Below are 24,184 nucleotides of genomic sequence, written 5' to 3'. Positions count from 1 at the left end.
CTTTGGCCACCGAGGGCAGTGTTTCACATTTCGGTAAGCACAGACCGATTTTAGCTGAAAAAAAAGTCAGCATATTGTTTCCGATTTCACTGTGAGAACAGTCTGGTACAAAAATTCTGTTTTTCATTGAAACACATAACATTTACATTTATACATTTGGCAGACGCTTTTATCCAAAGCGACTTACAGAGCCCTTATTACAGGGACAATCCCCCCGGAGCAACCTGGAGTTAAGTGCCTTGCTCAAGGACACAATGGTGGTGGCTGTGGGGATCGAACCTAAGATACTTAATGGAATATTCTCAGTTGGATAACATGATTTTCAGGTTTTGTACAAACTTGTAGAGATCACGCCAACTCGAAAAGCTGTTATTAAAGCAAAAGTTGAGTATCAAATACTAAACATTCATTCAACTTTTCACTCAGATTCTTATGCTGATAATATAATTTATAATGAGTAAAAATGCAATTAGGGAAATGCACTCTTTTAAACCACATCCGTAATAATGATATATTCCGATATTTAAGTGTATTCAAATGTATAACTATACATTCAGAATTTATGTAATTATTTCCCCCTTCCAGTTGAATATGTATGTATATAGATTTCAGTAGGCAGGGGGTTATATGTATGGAACAAACACCCTGCAGAGAGATCATGTGGTCTGAATCAAAGCAGAAAGCACACGGATGGATGCCCCCCATGCCAACTGATGTGTTATTTTCTCATACATTCGTTTTTTTCTAATCTCCTCCATTGTCCTCATGGTTAACCCTCGTTTGGGTTTAGGTTTGGTTATCGGTCTCACATTTGACCTTGTTGATATCATTATGCAGGCTTAGCTCCGGCTCCCATCTGCTGCTTCTGGTCTGAGTCTCTCAAAGACTGTATGTGGTCTGCAAGCTCTGTGACTTTCACATTATTTATCTGAAATAAAATAATGACCAGACCAGAAATTTGCAATACTTTTAAGATTTATGCATTTCAGTTGTTTGACTAATTTCCATCAAACTGAATTGAGTAATCTTTTATTTTTTTATATCAGCATTACCCTTAATTGCATGGGTATTTCACCAAACATTATTACATACTCGAATCTTTAGCGAACCAGCACGTGTATATATATATCGCAAATGGATCTACTGAATGCCCATTCAGAGATTAGAAAATAATAGAATAAAATATATTTTGATGTTTTATTTTTCATTTATCAAAGAGGTGATACAACAAATATAACAGGATTCATTACTTCCAAACTGTAAATTCATGAGATCATATTGAGCTACACAAATGTATTTTCTTAGGCACTTTTTAAGTCTAAATAGATGCACAATTTATATAATTTCAGTAATACCCCAAGATGGCATTAGCCAAATCATTCAGTTCATCTTTTAAACTTGCTATAGTTTACTTAAATGTTGCTTCTTTATCAAAATAGCAATGTCGAATGTAGTCAATAATTCAAACAACAGTGCCACCTTGACTGAGAAAAGACATGTATAATATGTATGTGCACACACGTGTGGAATATAGATAATTTCTATATATACTATTTCTATAATATTTTCTACACTTTTCAGAAGAGAAAGGTTTAGGAATACTAAAAAGTTGTTGGCATAACTCCAAAAAATGGATGAAGTACACGGGGTGGGATGAGGTCCTGGTTCACTAAAGACCAAAGGTTTGCATTAAAGTGAGACAAAAATGTGAAGTATTTTTATTTAATAATTCACTTTGTGCTTTATTTATATATATATATATATATGTATACATTTGTTAAAGATTCCTCAATTATATTTGTGTTTGCTCGTTTACAAATCAATGCTGTCTATTTTGTTATAGCCTGTCATTGGTAATTCATTTTAAAATACCTGAGAAAAGTAACTAAAACATGTTTTGATATTTTTGTGTAATAATATTGAATATGCATATGAAAACAAAGTCTTTGGACACTTAAGCTTCTCTAAAAATATATATATTTCTTTCAATGCAAATTCATGCTGTTTCATTTATTATATTAGTGTAATTAATATTTAATATACTCATGCAAGCAAAGTATTTAGAAACTTATGCACACTTAAAAACATGGATTGAATTGCTTTAGATACTTTATATGTTTCTTTCTTTGCATATTCATGCAATGTATTTAATTATTTAGTTAAATTATGTTTATAATGGCTGAGTAACGGTACCAAATATGAATTTTGAAAATGTATTTGAAAAAAAATATATATTACAATTATATATTTTATGTTATAGGCGAGGCTACATTTTCCTCTATAGGCATAGGCTTTATCATTTATTTGTATTATTTATTGTTTTACGTAATACTCGACTGATGGCAATTAATATCTGGGTAATGAACTTGTAATAAGCTGTTATAAATTAAAATGGCCTTAATCCAGTATGTAACCGCACGACAGGTTTGCAGATGGGAAGATTGTTTTCCAACAGTTTTAAATGAAGATTATTATTATTATTATTGGGAATGCAATAAAGGCTAACAACAGTATAAATGTAAGTGCATATAAAAGGCAATGACAATAAATAAAAAAGAGACTAAAAACTCCACTCTTAATATTTGTCTTGGTTCACCACACACACACACACACACACACAAGATGAACGTGGTTAATTAGAAACGCCTTGACGTCATCCGCTGCTATGGAAACACGTAAACGTAAACTTGGAGTGGAGACGCGTGAAGGGTGAGCAGTGCGATAACATCAGTTTTTCTAGCACATAAAACTGTAAACTAATACATAAGCTGCATATATATACAAGCGATTTGAATATGAAGGTCGAATGAATTAGTTTCATTGTCTGAGGGTTTCTGACGCTAGTCTGATGTTGCACTGTAAATAATTAATAAACGTGGTATTGCACATGTAGCTTTACTAACATACAGTCATAAAAAGCACTTAAAATGTCTAAATGCCATTGCTTTAAACATATATGCATGTATGCATTCATTTCCCCTCTTCACCCATGTGTCCTTCACCACTGGTGTAGTTCATCACATTATGTTTAAAGTTTTACAACCATGAAAGTGGCTTAATTTTAAACAATATCTGTTATTTTATTATTTAAGACAAAGGTTTTAACAAACTTCTTTTTGTGACACGTTTGGCTTGAAAATTGTATGCTGTACTTTCTTTAAAATATATGTCACCTAGTTTGATATTTTGTTATCTAATGCAAAACTATTCATAAATGTGTAATAAAGTGTCTGAATACTTTTTGGAGTATTCTTGTTACGGTCACTCATAGGACAGATCAAGTATATCTGTATGTAATTGTAAACAACTGTGCAGCCATTTAATATAGAAGCTTGAGATGATGTTTAATCACACGCTCAATAATCATTCACAGACTCATAATATTAAAATAGGCATCATAATTATGATCAGATCAAACAAATACTGCAAATCTAATTTATATGGGCATAGATCACTATTTATCCTAGGCATGTTATGTGGCTTTCTGATTTCTTCAGATATGTGCTGGTACATGCAGAGTATTTTTATGTTTATGGCGGTTAAGCAAGTCTGTGTTTCAGAGGAAATAACTGCTGTTAATTCTACAATCTGTTTCGTGAGCAGCGACGTGCTTCATGCGTTCGTAAACAGTCATGTCCACACGAATCGACCACCTCGCCAGGCCCAGACCAAACCTGCTCAAATTCCCAGACAGGTAGGACACTCTCTGGCACACCAGTGTCCTATGATATGTTGGTTTTTTACCCTCATATAGTTCCAAACCTGTATGACTTTGTGGAACATGAAAGGAAATCTTATGCAGAATGTTATGCACTGACAGTCTTAGACACCGTTCACTTTCATTGCATGGAAAAAAGATGCTATTAAAGTGAATGGTGACTGAGGCTATTCTCTCTAACATCTCCTTTTTGCTTCCAAGGAAGAAAGTAAGTCATAGGTGTTTGGAACAACATTACAGGCTGACACCTTTACTGTTCCTGGTCAGATTTGACCCGGACATATGTTATAAAAACATATGTAAAAACAACTTAAGAAAATATGAGATTGTGTCATGCTTTTAAATTAATTGCTACCATCTGGCGAAGAAAATATATATGGCATGACATGAAATAACACTTAAAATACAGTAGTGGGGCTATTGTGATCCATTGATTTAGATGGACCTATTCTCTGTAAAACAGTGCTGAAAACAATTGGTTTCAAGATGTATTTTACAAGTTATGAATTTGGATATATACTTAGACATCATCAAAGACTATTACAGTGCATCCGGAAAGTATTCACAGCGCTTCACTTTATCCACATTGTGATATGTTACAGCCTTATTCCAAAATGGATTAAATAAAAAATAAAAAAGTATAAAATCACATGTACATAAGTATTCACAGCCTTTGCCATGACACTGAAAATTGAGCTCGGGTGCGTCCTGTTTCCACTGATCATCCTTGAGATGTTTCTACAACTTGATTGGAGTCCACCTGTGGTAAATTCAGTTGATTGGACATGATATGGAAAGGTACACACCTGTCTATATAAGGTCCCACAGTTAACAGTGCATGTCAGAGCACAAACCAAGCGTGAGAACGTGATAACTTTTTGCTTCTCAATTCTGACAAAACAGAAACACTAATTATCGCCCCTGAAAGTAAAATCCCAAAGATAATACAACATATTGGCGACTTAGGCCCGTCTGTCCATCCGAGCCTCAGGAGCTTAGGTATTTTCTTTGAGTCAGCTATGTCCTTGGAGCTTCATTCGAAACAATTAGTTAGAAACTGCTTTTTTCAGTTGAGGAACATTTCAAAATTAAGATCATCTGTGACTAAAGGTGAGTTAGAGATGATTATTCATGCATTCATTTCCTCCCGTTTAGACTATTGTAACAGTCTTTTTACGTGTTTGAGTAAGAAGGAGCTTCATCGACTCCAGGTTGTTCAGAACTCTGCTGCAAGGCTTTTAACCCGCGTTAAGAGAAGAGAACACATCACACCTGTTTTAGCTTCACTTCACTGGTTACCAGTCCAGTATAGAATTCATTTTAAAATTCTAGTTCTTCCTTTTAGAGCCTTGCATGGCCAAGTCCCTACCTACATCACTGACCTGATACAGCCGCACACTCCTACCCGGAGTCTCAGGTCTTTAGATCAGATGCTATTAGTTGTTCCCCGTACCCATTTTAAAACTAGAGGGGACCAGTCATTCCAGGCAGTCGCTCCCAGGCTGTGGAATGCTTTGCCTCTTGTTTTACGTTGCGTGAACTCAGTTGATTCTTTTAAAAACAACTGAAGACTTTGCTCTTCAAGCAGGCTTTTGGTTAGTCGAGGGTTTTTTTTATGGTTGTTTGTAGTGTTTGTTGTTTGTATTTTGGGGAATGTATTTAAATTGTTTTTGTATTACATTTTACTGTGAAGCACTTTGTGATGTTTATCTGTGAAAAGTGCTATATAAATAAATTTTACTTACTTACTTACTTACTAAGCCATGAAGTCCAAGGAATTGTCTGTACACCCCCGAGACAGGATTGTATCAAGGCACAGATCTGGGGAAGGGTACAGAAATATTCTGCAGCATTGAAGGTCCCAATGAGCACAGTGGCCTCCATCTTCCTTAAATGGAAGAAGTTTGGAACCACCAGGATACTTCCTAGAGCTGGCCGCCTGGCCAAACTGAGCGATCGGGGGAGAAGGGCCTTAGTCAGGGAGGTAACCAAGAACCTGATGGTCACTCTGACAGAGCTCCAGTGTTTCTCTGTGGAGAGAGGAGAACCTTCCAGAAGAACAACCATCTCTGCAGCACTCCACCAATCAGCCCTGTATGGTAGAGTGGCCTGACGGAAGCCACTCCTCAGTAAAAGGCACATGACAGCCCACCTGGAGTTTGCCAAAAGGCACATGAATGACTCTCAGATCATGAGAAACCAAATTCTCTGGCCTGATGAAACAATTATTGAACTCTTTAGCCTGACTGGCAAGCGTCATGTCTGGAGGAAACAGGCACCGCTCATCACCTGGCCAATACCATCCCTACAGTGAAGCATAGTGGTGGCAGCATCATGCTGTGCAGATGTTTTTCAGTGGCAGGAACTGGGAGACTAGTCAAGATCGAGGGAAAGATGAATGCAGCAATGTACAGAGACATCCTTGATGAAAACCTGCTCCAGAGCGCTCTGGACCTCAGACTGTGGCAAAGGTTCATCTTCCAACAGGACAACGACCCTAAGCACACAGCCAAGATAAAGGAGTGGCTACAGGACAACTCTGTGAATGTCCTTGAGTGGCCCAGCCAGAGCCCAGACTTGAACCTGATTGAACATCTCTGGAGAGATCTGAAAATGGCTGTGCACCGACGCTCCCCATCCAACCTGATGGAGCTTAAGAGGTCCTGCAAAGAAGAATGGGAGAAACTGCCCAAAAATAGGTGTGCCAAGCTTGTAGCATCATACTCAAAAAGATTTGAGGCTGTAATTTGTGCCAAAGGTGCTTCAACAAAGTATTGAGCAAAGGATGTGAATACTTATGTTCATGCGATTTTTTTATAAATTTGCAAAGATTTCAAACAAACTTCTTTCATGTTGTCATTATGAAAAAAGTAAAACCGATATGAACAGCAATGAACTGATAATACAATTTGTGTACAAACAGAAGACTTTGAAATGGGAAACTTGCAATATTTAGCAAAAATCAACATTCAAATCAGTGACATGAACAGCAATAATCTGTGGTCAGACTTAGATCTTTTTATCTGCATGTGCATGTCTGTTTGTGTGCTGCAAAATGCTCTGCATTATAGTGTCACAAACTAATTTCTGTGTGTGTGTGTGTGTGTGTGTGTGTGTGTGTGTGTGTTCTGTGCTGTGGATGTGCTAGAGTCTCCCTGCATCACATCTGCACTCTAAAAAAATGCTGGATTTAAAATTACCCAATTTGGGTCATTTTGGCAACCTAGCACTGGGTTCAATAGGGACAGACTCAACGCTTTTTTTTACTTTTACTGCTGGGTTAAAATAAACCCAGGTTTAAAATTTAAACTAGAATTCTGGTCATTAAAATCACTACTCCCATCCTCCACTCCACACACACACACACACACACACACACACATTAAGGGATGCAGACTACAATAACAATCAAGAATTGATTGTCTGTTACCAGTCCCACACACTGAGGAACACTTTTTGGGATAGTTAATATTTAAGAGGTAGAAAGCTTTGAAGTAAATGTCCACTGTGCCCTGCAATGTATTTTACACGACAACAAAAGCTTGAAAGCACTGATTGTTTTCTCCAAGCATCATTGTATGATAATTTGATGGCATCTTTTGCATGGTGCAGGTAGTCAGCCACTGGTACCAACCTGGGAAAACAGAAATGATCATGCATCTGACACAGTACTCATGACTTACTAGTGCTTCTATAGTAGTCATTTTTTTTTTGTAGCACTTTATAATAAGATTATAATAAATGCATTTAATAACGTTAACAAATAGGCCTTGAACCTTATTGTAGTGTTACTGTATTTTCTTCTGAAGGCAACCGTAACCAAACACCTCTCAAGACACCAGCCCATGGCAAACCTAAGGCCCTTTTTTCATACCCGTGTTAAGAACAGGATGATGTGCCAAGACCGTGCACTACTACTAGTACTACTATTAATTTACAATTGTTTAAAGTATGGCTGTTGATGGCTGTGGCAAGGAGGAGGAGGGTAACTAATCAGGCTAATCAAGCAGAGAGCGATAAAGGTTCGGGAGAGAGAGAGCTTATGTTTGTGTATTTTTGTTTAATTAAATATTACTTTGATGCTTCATCCGGTTCTCACCTCCTCCTTTTCATTTTACCCCGTTACATTGGTGCCAAAACCTGGGAAGGCGGAGGGATGCACTGTAGTAGAGTCCTCACCACCTCCATCCACCCCAAAGGAGCAGCCGCGGCCAGCCGCCAGGGGACGGAGAAGCCCGGCTGCCTGAAAGAGGCGGAACGACTGCCGAACACGAGGGGAAGAGAGGCTCCGCCAGGGGCGGAGGAGACCCCTACCAGCAGCTAAAAGCGCCGGGGCCAAAGAGAAGACCTCTGTCCACGAGCAGGGAGGGGCTCACTGCCGACCACCTGGAGAGGGAGAACTGCTGCCAGGGACAGAGGAGACCGCTACCATCCACCAATACGTGGCGGGGCCTTCCATCTGCCAGGGGCCGGAGGACTGCCTCCAATCCACCCGGGGAGGAGCGGCTGTCATCCACTAGAGGGTGGAGGGGTGACCGAGGACCAGGCTACGGCGTATCAGAGATCCAGAGAGTACTTTTTTTTTTCTCTCTCTCTCTTTCTCTCTCTCTCTCTCTCCCCGCTGTCACTCCGTGTTGGCCTTTCCCTCCCCTCGTCTTCCTCACATGTCCAAAAAGGCGGGCTGGAAGGGCTTAAATGATCTTTATTTGTGAGATCTCTCATTAAATATATTACATTTAACTGCTGTGACATCTTACAGGAACAGATCACCCTGAAATGAGTATGAATCCTACTCTTGATTGGTTATTATACATTTTAAATACACTCATGTTGTACCAAACCCATTTGCATTTAATGGAACAATTTTGCATTTTTTTGAATTTCGTTTTCCATACAATGTCAGGTCACTGTCTGTCAATGCCCAAAATGGTCATAAAAGCACCATTAACAACATTAAGCAAATGTGCACTCTGTCTTCTGGAGCTGAAACATACATTTGTACAGTATGAGACATACTGTCTGGCAGGACCATGTAATTATTATCACATGACTGTCTTGTGTTTTGTTGTCTGTCTTTGTGTGGGTGCACGGTTTCGGTTGTACTCCCTGCCGTGCAATCTGTGGCCTGTATTGTTTCATGTCTGAAGTATGGTGTCTGGGTCTTGACTTCCTGTCTGGTTCGGTTTTGGTCTGTGTCAGAATCCATACACTCATGCACCATATCTGTCTGTTATTAACGTGGGTGCATTGTGCTATTGTCATCTTGGCAGCATGCACTCGCGTCTGTCTCTCGTGAACACTGGTGCGCTTCATGTCGTACTCACGTTGCACTGCGCGCCCGGGTCGTGAGCTATCTTCACGTTGTGCTGAGTTTCGGTCACTTTGGTCTGATAATTCGGGTTGGTGTGTGGCCGAACTCTCACACAGGTGTCCTGTCTTGTTTTTGTCGCATACTCTCAGGTTTCATTTAGAAGAGAATGCATGACATCGCTTTGTTTGCCGTTGCTACACACTCTCTCATCTTGTTTGTCGGTCGTCATGGGCGTAAATTACCTTATTGTCTTGGCGATGTGCGGGTGTTTGATCTTGTGAGAGCACGTGGCTTTGTTTTGTTTCTGTATCGCCACATGTCTCTGTCTTACGTCATTCCCCGCCTCCTTGTTTGTGTATTATTAGTTCATTTCCCTCACCTGTCCACCCGTTTGATTTCTCTCACTATTTTAGTCTCCTCGTGTTTGCTGTCCAAGGCCTGTTTGTTTTGTTTCCAGTCTTGCTTCCAATCCCAGTCCTGTTTGGTCCAGTCTGTCCTGACTCCCCTTCGGGGTAGTTTGTTTATTGTTTTTCCCCCTTGTTTGAGTTTTATGTTGGATTTGTGTTTTATTTTTGTATTAAATAAAATACAATATAATTTGGCATCGGTCGGTCCGTCGTCAAATATTGCTTATTGAAAATGTCTCCAGCAGCGTCTCTCGCGCACTTCAGTCTTCACGGGGGTTTAAAATTTCACGCGGCATCCCCAACACAGCACCGCTCAGCTACAGGTTATTCAGTGAATAGTTATAAACCTGAAAATGTATTGAGTCTAGGCCTGCCCCCGACCAAAGATTTCCCTAGTTGGCCAATAGACGTTAGTTTAAGCCATTAGTCGACTAGTTGTCGCACGTTTATGATATTCATTTAATTACTAAAATATATCTTTTTTGGAAGGGGGCATCAGAAAATGGTTTGAGTTCTAGGGCTGAGAAAGAATATTATATGTAACACTGCTAACACTATTCTACATTACAGAGAAATACTAAACTGTAATAATGAGCATTTAAAATATACATTTTACAAGCATACGCACAAAGAGAGCCGCAGCGACATCGGCAAAAGCGGTAATGATTCTGAATGTGTCCGAAAAACCAGCAAGGAGACTGTTTGAACATTTTGTTAATTTATTGAGAGAAATGCACATTAAGTTAAACATGCATTAAGCAAGGTACTTATTTATCTAGGTTATCTAATGTTAGAGCGAGCGGCATGCTAAGTGGCTAACGTTAGGCTTACATGTTTCAAATGATAAGCCAGGTTTGAAGTCGATTAATGATGGGCGAACGTTTGCCTGCAGGGTAATGTTCCTGCCCGACATAATTAATTTCTGCATGGACCAGTCGTGTAAACGATCATGTCTGTCCATCACTGGCCGCGTGACTTCGCCACTTCCTGTGGAGTTTTTTTTTTCTGCGACCAACCGACCAATCAAAACTTGGTCGACCAAGACCCTTCTCATCGACTAACGTTTGGTCGACTATTAGAGGACAGCCCTAGTTGAGACAAACAAATGTATATGTGGTTATGTATTATATCCTTGATAACCACGGAATAACTGTATCCAAACCATTTAAGTGTTAAAAGTTAATGCACATCTGAGGCATAACGGCTGCTTCGATTTTTTTTATCACCTCAGAATGCGCATACATTTTCAGTCATTCAGCTGTCCGTGTCTATTCCTTCATATAAGCAAAAATGACTAAATAAATGAATAAATTAACTTACATCTTCCAGCTTCCAGCATTGGCGCTCTTCCTCTCTAGACAAACCCAGATTGGGTCAACAACCCAAATTCTTCACCCAACAGCCTTAACCCAGCGTTTGGGTAGGAAATAACCCAACATTTTTAGTGTGTGTGTGTTCTGTTTTTTTTTTTTAAATGCTCTGTGTTATAGTCTCACCCATTCATTTCTTATGGTGGGTAAACAGTAAGAGTGTCACTTTTTTTTGCAGCCATTTAGACTCATCAAACGTGTGTGTGTGTGTGTGTGTCTGTGTGTGTGTGTGTGTGTGTGTGTGTGTGTGTGTGTGTGTGTGTGTGTGTGTGTTTGTGTTCAGATAGCAATCAGAGGAAAAGTCACTAAGCCTTGTACCGCTTTGATTAAGTAAACCATTTTTAATTTTAAAAAGAAATGTCAAGGGGTCATGGATAGTTCAGCGAGTATTGACGCTGACTACCACCCCAGGAGTTGCGAGTTCGAATCCAGGGCATGCTTAGTGAATCCATCCAGGTCCTAAGCAACCAAATTGGCCAAGTAGGGTAGAGTCACATAGGTTAAACTCCTCGTGGTCACGATTTATGTTTCTCGCTCTCAATGGGGTGCATGGTAAGTTGTGTGTGGATCGCGGAGTGTAGCATGAGTCTCCACATCTGGAGCCTCCGCGGTGTCATGCACAACGAGCCTCGTGATAAGATGCACGGATTGACTGTCTCAGAAGCGGAGGAAGCTGAGACTTGTCCTCCGCCACTCGGATTGAGGTGAGTACCCACGCCACTACGAGGACCTACTAATTAGTGGGAATTGGGCATTCCAAATTTGGGAGAGAAAGGGATACAAATAAAAAAGAAATAATATAAAAAGAAATGTCAAATGGATACAAAAGACCCAAACTTTTGCCAAGGGTTAAGAAAAATTCAGTTGGGAATAGGAGGGTAGTTGTCACATTTACTGCTTAAATTGTTGCTGATAACACATTTGTTCTGGAAGACGGCTTTGTTTTTTTAATTAGTATGTTGTATTTCAATCGAAGGTCATCTCCAATCACTGTCAATAAACAACTGGTTCCCATTGTGACAACATGCCCTGCTATATATATGAAATGGACTGTACTCTTTTTCCTAAGGAAATATTGGTGGAAATTTTCAATAGCTTGTTTGCACTCAAGACTCAAGGAATGCGTCTGCACGGGAATTAATTTTCAAAAATAAACCAATGCTGAGAAATATAAATTTGAGAGCAGAAAAATTCCACAACCAGACCAAGCCTCCCTTACACTGCATAATCTTTGACCTAGTTTTGCATGAACTGGCCTATTTGCCCACAAGAGGGCTGAATGACTCATTAAAAAACGTTGTATTATGAAGCATTGCACTTGTAATCAGATCAATATGACATTAACAGCTATATCCCCAACTATTAGCATTGTACAGTATATTTCTAAAGAAATGCAGCACAATAAATTGGTTAGAAGAATAATTTTGTGTTCAAATCAAACATTTTACCTTGTGCTTTGATTTAATAATGTTTTGTATTATTATTTTTAGGCACTCAGTATACTGGCTTGATGAACTACCAAAGTCAAAAAACACCTCCACGACTGTCTTTGGTATGAAAATCACTTCATTTTCTTATCTCTAGGTTCCTTACTCTCATGTATGTTTACAATAGTTACTGTTACTCTCTTTGTGTTTATTGGATAGATTTTTTGCAAAGATCTTTATGTAAAGAGACTGTGTTAAATGTATCTCCGCAGAACTGACCCCGCGCTTAGAGCAGCTCGCCCAAAGCAAAAACAACAGCCGTTTCTTTCAGGAGAGCAGGTGACTGATGTTGTTTCCATAAAAATACTTTTACTATGAAGCTACAGTCGTTAAAGGGATTTGTTAACCCACATTTGGTCATCAATTACTCACCATCATGACATTCCAAACCCCCAAAAATGTATTTGCTGTGTTCCTAACACACAGCTAATATTTGACTTCAGAGGAATATAGCACACAGGTCATATTAACTTGTGTGCATGTGAGTGCATTGCTTCATGCGCTTCCCTTCTTACACTGATGCACCCATTGGGAAGTTAATTTGAGAAAAACCCCTCTCACACTCTGCACTTGAAACCGGAACATTGTAGACCGCAATCAAAAAGTCTTTTAAACCCACTGGGATGAGCTCACCGCCGTTCTCTCGATATTCCCTCAAAGCCCGAATGGCAGATCGAGAGCTGTCAATGCCAAACTGCTGACAAAGTGACATGGCTTCTTTGTGGTATCTATAATTACTGTGGCCTGTTTGGTTTCAGACGTTGGGCCCTATCTAAAATAATCCAGTAAATTAAGATGTCTTTACACCATCATTTTGCACCCCACCAATTACAGAAGAGAGGTCGTTTATTACCATAACAAATAGGAATAGTTATAGTGGTAAAATTGTATCGATCACCACATGGCATGGACTACATTTTACACTTACATTTATGCATTTGGCAGACACTTTTATCCAAAGCGACTTACAGAGCACTTATTACAGGGACAATCCCCCCCGAGCAACCTGGAGTTAAGTGCCTTGCTCAAGGACACAATGGTGGTGTCTGTGGGGATCAAACCAGCAACCTTCTGATTAACAGTTTACCAGTTATGTGGTTTAGACCACCACACCACCACCACTCCATGGACTACACACTCCATATAGCTCATTTCTTTCTTTTATTATTATTTTACATGTAAAAGCAAGTTATTGATGACATTATCATTATTATACTTGATTTTTCATGAAACATATGTAAGTTACATGAGATGGGGGGGGGACCCCCAAAACAGGTGCCGGATCTAAATTCGGTGGTACTGGATCTGGCTTGTTCCGGCACAAATTAAGCCCTGCTCTACAGATTACAGAATACATGCTGTAAAATGTAATTTGTAACATATTCCGTTAGATTACTCAAGCTCAGTAACGTATTCTAAATACTTTGGATTACTTCTTCAGCACTGGTAGATTTTTTTCACTTGTTTTGACTATAAAAACTCTGCCAGTACAGTAAGACAAAATACACACGTTAAAAATACATTCTCTGAAAACCCTAAATATCTTATGCAGTGTTGTTTCTAAAACAAGATATATCAAATTTATCTTGTTTTAAGGATTTTTAGATATTTTTACAGGAAAACAATACAAAAATTATTATCAATAATACGATTTTTGCCATAATATAAAATTATGATCCAACATGATTTTTCTTGATAAAACAAATATGATCATGACTGGAAACGTGCATGTAAAATGGCTAGAAATAGCATTTTAGCTTAGCATAAAGCTAACAATTTACACAAGGTTTATTTCTATTTCTTCTACTCCAAACGTACTTCTCTGTCTGCTCGTATGAATGTAACACATCATAAGAAAGTGTTTCACCGCTGTTCAAATGCACTTTGGATCGCATCATTTATATGTATAAATGTTTTCCACCTGAAAGGACTAAATATTAAATGAAAAAAATGACAATAAAATGCAAAGTAATCTCTTCAGTAATCAAAATACTTTTTTAATGTAACTGTATTCTTACCAATTATTTAAATTGTAACTGTAGTGAAATACAGTTACTTATATTTTGCCTTTTAAATACGTAATCCCGTTACATGTATTCCGTTACTCCTCAACCCTGCCCATTATTTACGTAGATCTCAAAAGTGCAGTATGCATTTAATGTTTAATCACGCAGCCGGAAATACCACAACAAACATCTTCAGGCAATCACATCTCTCCCATTCCTTCTGTACCGACTGTCCTTATGGATTCTTTTCAACACAAAATGATGTATTCAGTCTCAATACTTTTTAATTTTTAATTGTTTGTGTTTTGATGGTGGCATCTGTAAGTAGTTAATAATTACATTTAAATCTATTGTGAAGATCGTGACTATTGCAGAGCAGTGGCTTAGTAGGAAACTTGCGTAGCTGCATTGTGGTCACGACCTCACTAGTGCACTTTTAATTCATGTTTTTGCAGTTTGATCACATAATTTGTCACTAGGCCTACACTGATCTGTTATTTTTTGTATACGCTCTGTGACAAAAATAAATAATGAATAAAATTACAAAATTAATTAATAAAAAAGTGATAGGCCAACTGCATTGCAGGAGAAATGTTAAAGGAATTGCTCACCCAAAAATAAACCTTTGAGTCATTCCAAACCAATATTACTTTTTATCCATAGAACTTAAGAATGAGGGATGCAGAGGGTCTGGGTCGCTCAGCGTGTACCGATGATGACTACCACCCCTGAGGTCATGAGATTGAATCCAGGGCGTGCTGAGTGACTCCAGCCAGGTCTCCTAAGCAACCAAATTGGCCCGGTTGCTAGGGAGGGTAGAGTCACACAGGGTAACCTCCTCGTGGTCGCAATTAGGGGTTCTCGCTCTCAATGGGGTGCGTGGTAAATTGTGCGTGGATTGACTGTCTCAGAAGCAGAGGCAACTGAGACTTGTCCTCCGACACCTGGATTGAGGTGAGTAACTGCGCCACCACGAGGACCTAGTAAATAGTGGGAATTGGACATTCCAAACTGGGACAATAAGAAGAATGAGGGATGCAAGAATCATGTTCGTCACTGTCAAGCACCAAAAGCACCATAAAAGCTGTCCATGTCACTTGTGCACTGTATTTCGTCTTCTGAAGCCATACAATTGTCATGCTGGAGGGTCGTGTCAGGATGAGCCTGCAGGAAGGGTACCACATGAGGGAGGAGGATGTCTTCCCAGTAACGCACAGCGTTGAGATTGCCTACAATGACAACAAGCTCCTATGATGCTGTGACACACCGCCCCAGACCATGTCGGACCCTCCACATCCAAATTGATCCCACTCCAGAGTACAGGCCTCGGTGTAATGCTCATTCCTTCGACAGTCTGAGCACTGATGGAGGTATTGTGCATTCCTGGTGTAACTCGGGCAGTTGTTGTTGCCATCCTGTACCTGTCCCGCAGGCAGGGCTGGACTGGGAAGATAAATCAGCCTAGGATTTTACATGGTAACCGGCCCAAAACTTGTCCTTATCGCTGCAGCGTTTTGTGGTCCGTTCTGGATAACAAGGCGGCCCATTTAAGCTTATTGCGGCCCATTCGATGCGTTTCGCGGCTGATCCACCAGCCCGCTCGGTTCTCCCTATGGCCAGTCCGCACCTGATCGGCCCCAAAGTGCGTCGGCCCACCCGTATGCCAGATATCCAGTCCAGCCCTACCCGCAGTTGTTGGACACGTTGTCTGCCACTGTGAGGACGATCTGATGTCCTTCCTGTCTCCCTGTAGCGCAGTCTTTGGCGTCTCACAATACAGACATTGCAATTTATTGGCCTGGCTACATCTGCAGTCCTTTAAAATACAGTGTCCTGAAAAAGGGATGTTTCTTTTTTTGCTGAGTTTAGTTGTAAACTGGACATTTTGGCAAATGTAGTAGGTTCTCTGGGTATTCTTTGCATACTAATAATTTGCACATTGTGTACGCTGTTTACATACTATATCATGCAGAAACAGTAAGAGTAGTATGCTATTCTGAACAGAGCCCATATATCTGTCTTTTAAGAAGGACACCGGAATGGATGGTTAGCACAGCAGCATTGAAAGCCTGTCCTTCTCAGAGGGTGTGTTCGCTCGCACTGCCTCGTCTGCCTGCTGAAGGCTGGGAGTCTGATCGCCCCCTTCCGGTCACTGTGAGTAATCGCATCACATTCCCCCTTGCATTGCCAAACTGAATTTCAAAGAGGTCAGCCTTCCTGCATAGTTTATTTCTAACTATAATCTGCATCCCAATTTGCTCACTATCCATCAAATACTATGCAAGATTAGGACTTGTGCATCCCCTAGGAAGCGATTCATGGACAAACTTTACCTTGTGAAAGTGCGTGATTGTGTTTTTATCCCATCGATGCCTATAGTAGGACACGTATGCCCATATGCAGCTTTCAGTGAGTACATAAATTACATTCAATAAAAAATAGACTGTTGTCGCTCTGCTTTCTGATGTCATTTTAGTGTAGGAATAAAATGCAGGAAAAATGCTTAGTGACAGAATCACTTTGGATTACAATCAGCGTTTGAGATGATATGCAGCTAAGTGCAATGAAAGCATTCAGATCAGCTTCTTCAGTAAAAGAATAAGCTCATTGGTCACTTGAAGAGAAAACAAGACCCCGCCCCGGCGATAGAACTAAATGTTTCACACAAGCCTGATGTGCTCTTTCAGTTTTTGAAGCCATTAACTCATCAGGGAGTCCTGATGATCAAGTGATTAATGACATCCACCTGGTGGCCAAATATGTTTACATTTACATTTATGCATTTGGCAGATGCTTTTATCCAAAGCGACTTACAGTGCACTTATTACAGGGACAATCCCCCCGGAGCAACCTGGATTAAGTGTCTTGCTCAAGGACACAATGGTGGTGGCTGTAGGGATCGAACCAGCGACCTTCTGATTGCCAGTTATGTGCTTTAGTCCACTACGCAACCACCACTCCATGTTAATGAAGCTCAGAACTGAAAATTACTGGAAAAATTCTTTACTGGCATGCTGTCTTACTGCATACTCAAAAGTGTCTACAGTTGTTGCCTATCACCAGATGTACACAGTTTAAGTGTGAAGTATTGTGTTGGCACCCAAATCTTTGGGTTCTAAATGTCAGTGTTCAAAGGTTGGGACTAAACTCCACAGGAAGGTAGAAACTGTTACGGCATAGCTATAATGGTTTTTGTGATGGTCTGGTTGCTTTTGTCACTATACGTAACACTTTTGAAATGTTGTGTAAGACAAGTTATAACAGTTGTTTCTGACGAACCCTGAAGCTTATTCCACGGAGCTTGTTTTTACTGTTCATTGGATGACACATGGCATCTCTCTTTTATCTCTTTCTTGGGGCCTTTCAGTTGAGTGTTGCAGTTAAAACTGCCGAGGCGAGCCCAAGGGTCTGCCAATTGGCCCATCCAAAGCGGGCGAAGATGGTGTTGAGTCACTTCAGGGTCGATTCAAATGCCCATGCAGAAACCTTTCCCATGACCACACCCTTTGCACCCTCCGCTCATATACTGCAGCTGTCCTGTAAGTGTCCACTGCTTTCTCATACTGTCCATGACATCATCTGAAGAACACTACATGGCCAAAAGTATGTGGACATCTTTTGAGTTGTCTTTAAATGTTATTTTAATTGATATTGTAAATATTCTTTTGCCAATTTTGCTTATTTAAACTGGTGTCCAAGGTAAAATGGTCTAGCTGGCTAACACAGATAAGGTTTTGTTGAAATAGTAAGAATGATCTGTGATAGATCTGGAGGCATCGGTAAGAACGGGTTGGAAATTAAAAATGAACCACTAATATTTTGTGTCATATGCCATCACTTTCCAAGACAGCTAGTCTACTGCAAAGAATATTAAAGGAATATTCCAGGTTTGATACAAGTTAAGCCCAATTGGCAGTATTTGTTGCATAATGTGAATTACCACCCAAAAAATTATTTGGACTTGTCCCTCATTTTCTTTGAAAAAGCAAAAATCGTGATTACTGTAAGACACTTACAATGGAAGTCAATGGGGCCAATTTTTGGGGGATTTAAAGGCAGAAATGTAAATCTTACAATCAAACAAATAACAAAATTTGCACAGAAAAGTTGTGATTTTGTCACACTTAATTCATGTTAACATGCATATTGTTTACATCTTGGGACTATACTTTTGACAGCGAGTATTTTAACGTTTATGGATTGGTCCCATTCACTTAAATTTAGCCTCACTGTTACCCATATTTTTGCTTTATTTTTATTTTTTTAATTTTTTTATAAAAGACAGTTTGAAGTCTAAATACATGGTTCATCTGGATACATTTTTGTGATAATCAACATAATGCAACAAATGCTGTCAATTGAGCTTAAAGGGATAGTTCACCCAAAAATGAAAATTGTCTCATCATTTACTCACCCTCATGCTGTCCCATATGGGTATGACTTTCTTTTTTCTGCAGAACACAAATTAATATTTTTAGAAGAATATCTTAGCTCTGTTAGTCCTCACAATGAAAGTGAATGAGGACCAGAACTCACAATGTCCAAAATGGTCCACCTTTGACCAGCCCCATTCAGTAGGTTGCTTAATGTGAAAGTGGAAGTGTAGATTTACAGATAAAAAAGGACTTCAATATTGATCCGTTTCTCTCCCACACCTATCATATCGCTTCAGAAAACATGGATTAAACCACTGGAGTCTTATGGATTACTTTTATATTGCCTTTTGGGCCTTCAAGGTTCTGGTTACCATTCACTTGTATTGTATGGACCAACAGAGCTGAAATGTTCTTTTAAAAATCTTCATTTGTGTTCTGCTGAAGAAAGAAAACCATACACATCTGGTATGGAATGAGGGTGAGTGAATAATGAGATTTTTATTTTTATTTCAGGGTGAACTATCCCTTTAACTTGTATTTAACCTGGAATAGTCCTTTAACATTTAGGGGTCTATTATAATGAGAGCATAAAGCACAGAGCTACATGCAGCAACCGTGTGCAAAGTCTTATCCAATTTTTGTGAGCGTGCTAATTCTAAGCTGAAATGTCATGCTAGCGCAAGAGGCCATGTGTTGGAGTGTTTGCATATCTCTGGGTGTATGTGCGCAAACTGTACACAGACTTGCCGCATTTTTGCACGTAAATATAAAAATTTCATGGCCATGCCATGCACTTAAAGCATAGCACTGCGCTCTTAAAATAGAGCCCATAATGAAAAATATAAATGTTATACCTGGCACATATAATGTACAAAAAAACATGTTAAAAATAAAATTATCTTTCCCACCTTCCTTCCTTTTTTCTACTTCTTTCCTTCCATCCTTCCTCCCTTCCTCTCTCCCACCTTCATATTCTCCTTGCTTCTGTCTGTCCTTCCTTCCTTCCTTTACTCATTCCTTCCTTCCTTGCTTACTTCCGTATCTCCTTTCCTCTCTCCTTCCTTCCCTCACCTTTCTTTCTTTTTTCTCCCTTCCTCCTATTCTTCCTTCATTTCTTCCTTCCTTCCATCTGTCCTTTCTTCCTTACTTCCGTCTTTCCTTTCTTCTCTCCTTACTCTCTCCCTCCCTGTCTTTCTTTCCTCCCTCTCTTTCTCTTTCCCACCTTCCTTCCTTTTTTCTCCTTCTTTCTTCCTCCACCCAAACTTCCTTTTTTCTACTTCTTTCCTTCCATCCTTCCTCCCTTCCTCTCTCCCACCTTCATTTTCTCATTGCTTCTGTCTGTCCTTCCTTCTCCTTTCCTCTCTCTTTCCGTCCTTCCCTCACCTTTTTCTTTTTTCTCCCTTCCTCCTATTCTTCCTTCATTCCTTCCTTCCTGTCTCCCAACTTCCTTCCATCTGTCCTTTCTTTCCTCCCTCCCTCCCTCCCTTTCTCTTTCCCAACTTCCTTCCTCTTTTCTCCATCTTTCCTTCCTCTCACCCAACTTCCTTTTTCTACTTCTTTCCTTCCATCCTTCCTCCCTTTCTCTCTCCTTCCTTCCTTTCCTCATTCCTTCCTTGCTTACTTCCATATCTCCTTTCTCTTCCTTCCCTCACCCCTCCCGTGTTTTCTTCCCACTCTCCTTCCTTTCTTTTTTCTCCCTTCCTCCTATTCTTCCTTCCTTCCTGTCTCCCACCTTCATTTTCTCCTTGCTTCTGTCTGTCCTTCCTTCCTTTCCTCATTCCTTCCTTCCTTGCTTACTTCCGTATCTCCTTTCTCATTCCTCCCGTCATTTCTTCCTTCCTTCCCTCTCTCCTTGCTTTCTTTCTTTCTTTCTTCTCCCTTCCTCCTATTCATCCTTCATTTCTTCATTCCTTCTTTTCTTCCTTCCTTACTTACTTACCTACTTACTATACTTTACTTACTTAGCTCCTAAACAGGTTCATCCTCAGCACACCATTGCCAGGCCAGTATCGTGGCCTGTTCCAGATTGTGTTCTGAAGGCTGTAGCCAGTGAGAGACTGCAAGTACTGGCTCGACCCAAGACCCGTCAGGCCCTGTTTGAGGGATACAAACCTAACAGGATAACTCCTGCTGCTCGCGCCGCCACTGCCTCCCCAAGACTACTGGAGCTGTCTTTACCCTTACCACGGAAATGTAAAGGCCAATAAATAACCATCCCTGAATTTCTAGAAGCAAAAACGCTTTTAAACTGTTTAGAAACAATCATTCTGGTTTAAAAGGAAGATGTTTTTTTATTTATATATTATAATAAATTGTTTATAGATCTTACTGTAGTGTTTTAATTGTGTCTCTTTAATCACTTTTCCTAATTTTTTTAATTTTCCCAAAGTTTTACAGCTTGTGTCCTGCCCAGATTTATTACATTTTTTCCCCTCTACAATAAATTCATAAACGTGTGAGAAACTTTTTTCAGGTTGAAGTTCAGAAATGTAATTCATTTTGTGATTTTTACTTAATGTTAAACTTACAAATGTCAAAGTTCATTGAAAATTAAAAAATATAAACATACAATTATAAATAATAAAATTATATATAAATAAAAATAAAATAACAATAAACATAATATTACAAATAATAATTAAAAGAATAATAAACATAAAAAGTAAAAAAAAAAGTAATTTCACCCAGAGATTTCAAACATTCAGACAATCAGTCATTATTCCAAAATCCACTTTAAAATAATTATTCCTGGCAAAATTGAGATTAAAACAATTGTTTATATGAGATGTATTTAAATAATGCTTTACTTTGGTAAGTATAAAATTAGTTCAATTAATGGCAAAACGAATTTGGTTTATAAAGTGTTTCAAGTACATTGTCCTCATTCATTTGAATCCTTTTATATTTCTATAATAATTTTAATAAGTTTTTTCTTTCAGTCTTTAGTTATTTATAATAGACTGAAATATGTTTTTATGGTAAATAGCATAACATGATAAATGTAGATGAAACATAGTTTGAAGAACTTTCAATTTTCAACATTTCAAGTAGTCAAAAAGGCCCCCAATCGAACAATCGCCCAGTTCGACTTATACAATTATAATTGTTAATAAGAATAATACATAAGAATAATAATTCACATACAATACTTCACCGACTTTAAGCACACAAAGGAATGTTCAGATGAAAAAGAAACTACTATTAATGACCGTTATCTTGATAGAAATTGGGAAATGGGCTGTTATGAAAATCAGTTTTACAAATGATCCAATTTGGTGTCTTAGGAAATAGATGTTAGCAACTCGGCTGCAATAATTTGAATTCAGTTGTTAGTGTCTGTTTGTATATGTTGTGTTTGTAATGTGAGCGAAACGGTTTCTCCCATTAAACACAACATCAGGACTGAATGCACAAGTGCCTTCATTTGTCAATAAGTCCTTGCTTGTTTTGAGCAATCCACAGAGCAATTAACAATTATGGACACCATACGAAAGTGATGGACTATTTGCGTGATTATTTTAACATGGGTTCTGGTATGTATTGTTACAGTTTCCTGGCAAAATGAACACTAGAGGTGCTACAACAACGACTATTATTCACTTTCAGACAAATCATGAGTAGAACAGCAGGTTATCAGTTCATAAACACGTACTTTCGCCCTGTTACTCACATGAGGTCTTATAATATCAAAATGGTTTTACTATAGTGCATGATGATGCATTTTAACAATTGCATCACAGAACCAACTACCTTTATAAGCTTGTTTGCGCACGATCAAATTGTGCAGTAGTTCAACTGACAGAGCGCTGCACTTGTGATGCCAAGGACCGGAGAGTCCTGAAGAGCATGCTAGTCGACACGTGAGCCGAAAGAAGCAAACATTTGCTTTTTATGACACTATCGGTTAGGTTTAGGTTTAAGGTTTAGAGTTGGGAGGTCATTTAAAACTCGACAGAGTATTAACCTTAAAAACCTCATCTTTTCTTGGGATAATTGTACTCGCTTTTAGCGCCACAGGGTGGACATTTCACCTCGGAACTGCCGTGATGCGTGAGCTGTGTTGTTACCACAATCGCGTTATATTCATATTCCTAACAGTGGCTATGTTTGGATTGGTTATCTTCGCACACAATTGGGTTAAAATGCAAAATAACCTAATATGAAATTCAAACATGCATGTAATGTGTTCAATGTAGCATGCTTTTGTTTAAAATGAAGGTTGAATATTGTATTAACATGCTATATTAATATTAACATTGGTAAAGTTGGCAGTATTTAGTGTACACAGTGCACAGTATGCAATATGCAGTACAGTAGGATTCTGCCAAATGCATAAATGTAAATGTAACAGCACCATTGTGTTTGATGAACAATACTTGTGTTGTCCCCCCTGTCGCACAAAGCACATTATGCATGCTAATTTCATGTTTGTTGCTTATTTGCATGTTACAGTACATTAAATGAGAATATAGCGCATACATGATACAATATCCTCTACTAATGGCATTTTAGGGAATTTAATCACTGATATGCATGCTTCATCTGTGCAGGCTGGATAATTTAAACTATGTTTATGACAGACAATGGGTTTAAAAATGTCATTCCCCCAGACTCGCTCCATCATCATACACATCCCTCACTCTCCCCAGACTATTAATTATTCACACCTGCAGACAATCTCATTCCTCATTAAGCACCATTCAAATACTCCCCATAGCTCTTCATTCAGTGTCTAGTCTCACATCAAGCAACACATTCTCCATAATAGTGTTTATCACCATTGCTATACTGCTTTCTTACCTCCCTTTGTGATCTTCGACTTCATTCTCATGTCCACTCCCTGTCATCTGCTTTTAGTTAAGTTATTTCTCCAGTGTTTGTTTGTTTTCAATAAAGTCCCTCATTTGGGTTCATCCTCATCTTGGTGTGTCAGCTTCCTTACAGAAGTTTAGACCGCACAATGGGCCCAGCAGAGACAAATCCATCTCTCCCCTTCTCGGTGGTCGAGCAGGTGGTTCCAAGATTGCTTTTATCACCTCCTTACTCACTGGGAAAGCACTGCAGTGGGCCACGAAAATATGGGAGCAAGAAGGGCCTGTTACAAGCTCCTATTGTCACTATGTGAGTCAACCGGTGAACCGGCCCTACTAACTATGTATTGCCAAGGACTCTAACCAGTTTTAAGATTACAAGTTGCCAGATATGATGATGCGAGGGGGGGTTAGATCATTTCATCCAACTCTCCATCCATCTAGACAATCACATGCGATCTTGCCAGACTGTGAGACCATCTTCTTCTCCCCAGTATTCAGTAACTCCAGCGACAACTCACGATAGAGATGCCTCCGAAGAGCCCATGCAAGTGGACAGGGCACGACTAAAACCCACTGAATGACAACGACGTATTCATCACCACCTGTGCCTCTACTGTGGTTCAGCTTCTCACCTCCTCTCAGATTGCCTAGTTTGACTTTCTCACTTGCAGGTGGGCTCCATTCTTGCTACTCCA

The 24,184-nt window shown here is 39.3% G+C and overlaps 1 protein-coding gene across 2 annotated transcripts; it reads left to right on the top strand.

Moving 5' to 3' along the window:
- Window positions 1-2,658: 2,658 nt before the first annotated feature.
- Window positions 2,659-20,952, top strand: theg (theg spermatid protein). Of its 2 annotated transcripts, none has more exons than XM_052127739.1 (7): window positions 2,659-2,709; window positions 3,604-3,694; window positions 12,297-12,358; window positions 12,506-12,572; window positions 16,330-16,453; window positions 17,667-17,838; window positions 20,641-20,952. In XM_052127739.1, exons 2-7 carry the CDS (start codon window positions 3,633-3,635, stop codon window positions 20,880-20,882), a joined length of 729 nt encoding a protein of 242 aa, XP_051983699.1. In that variant the 5' UTR covers window positions 2,659-2,709; window positions 3,604-3,632; the 3' UTR covers window positions 20,883-20,952. The 2 variants fall into 2 exon arrangements, with proteins under 2 accessions (XP_051983699.1, XP_051983698.1); XM_052127738.1 differs by having other exon boundaries at window positions 16,327-16,453.
- Window positions 20,953-24,184: the final 3,232 nt, after the last annotated feature.

Source organism: Xyrauchen texanus, chromosome 6, assembly GCF_025860055.1.
Source record: "Xyrauchen texanus isolate HMW12.3.18 chromosome 6, RBS_HiC_50CHRs, whole genome shotgun sequence".
NCBI lineage: Eukaryota > Metazoa > Chordata > Actinopteri > Cypriniformes > Catostomidae > Xyrauchen > Xyrauchen texanus.
The sequence above is the reverse complement of the archived record's forward strand: the minus strand, read 5'-3'. Positions and strand labels throughout refer to the sequence as shown.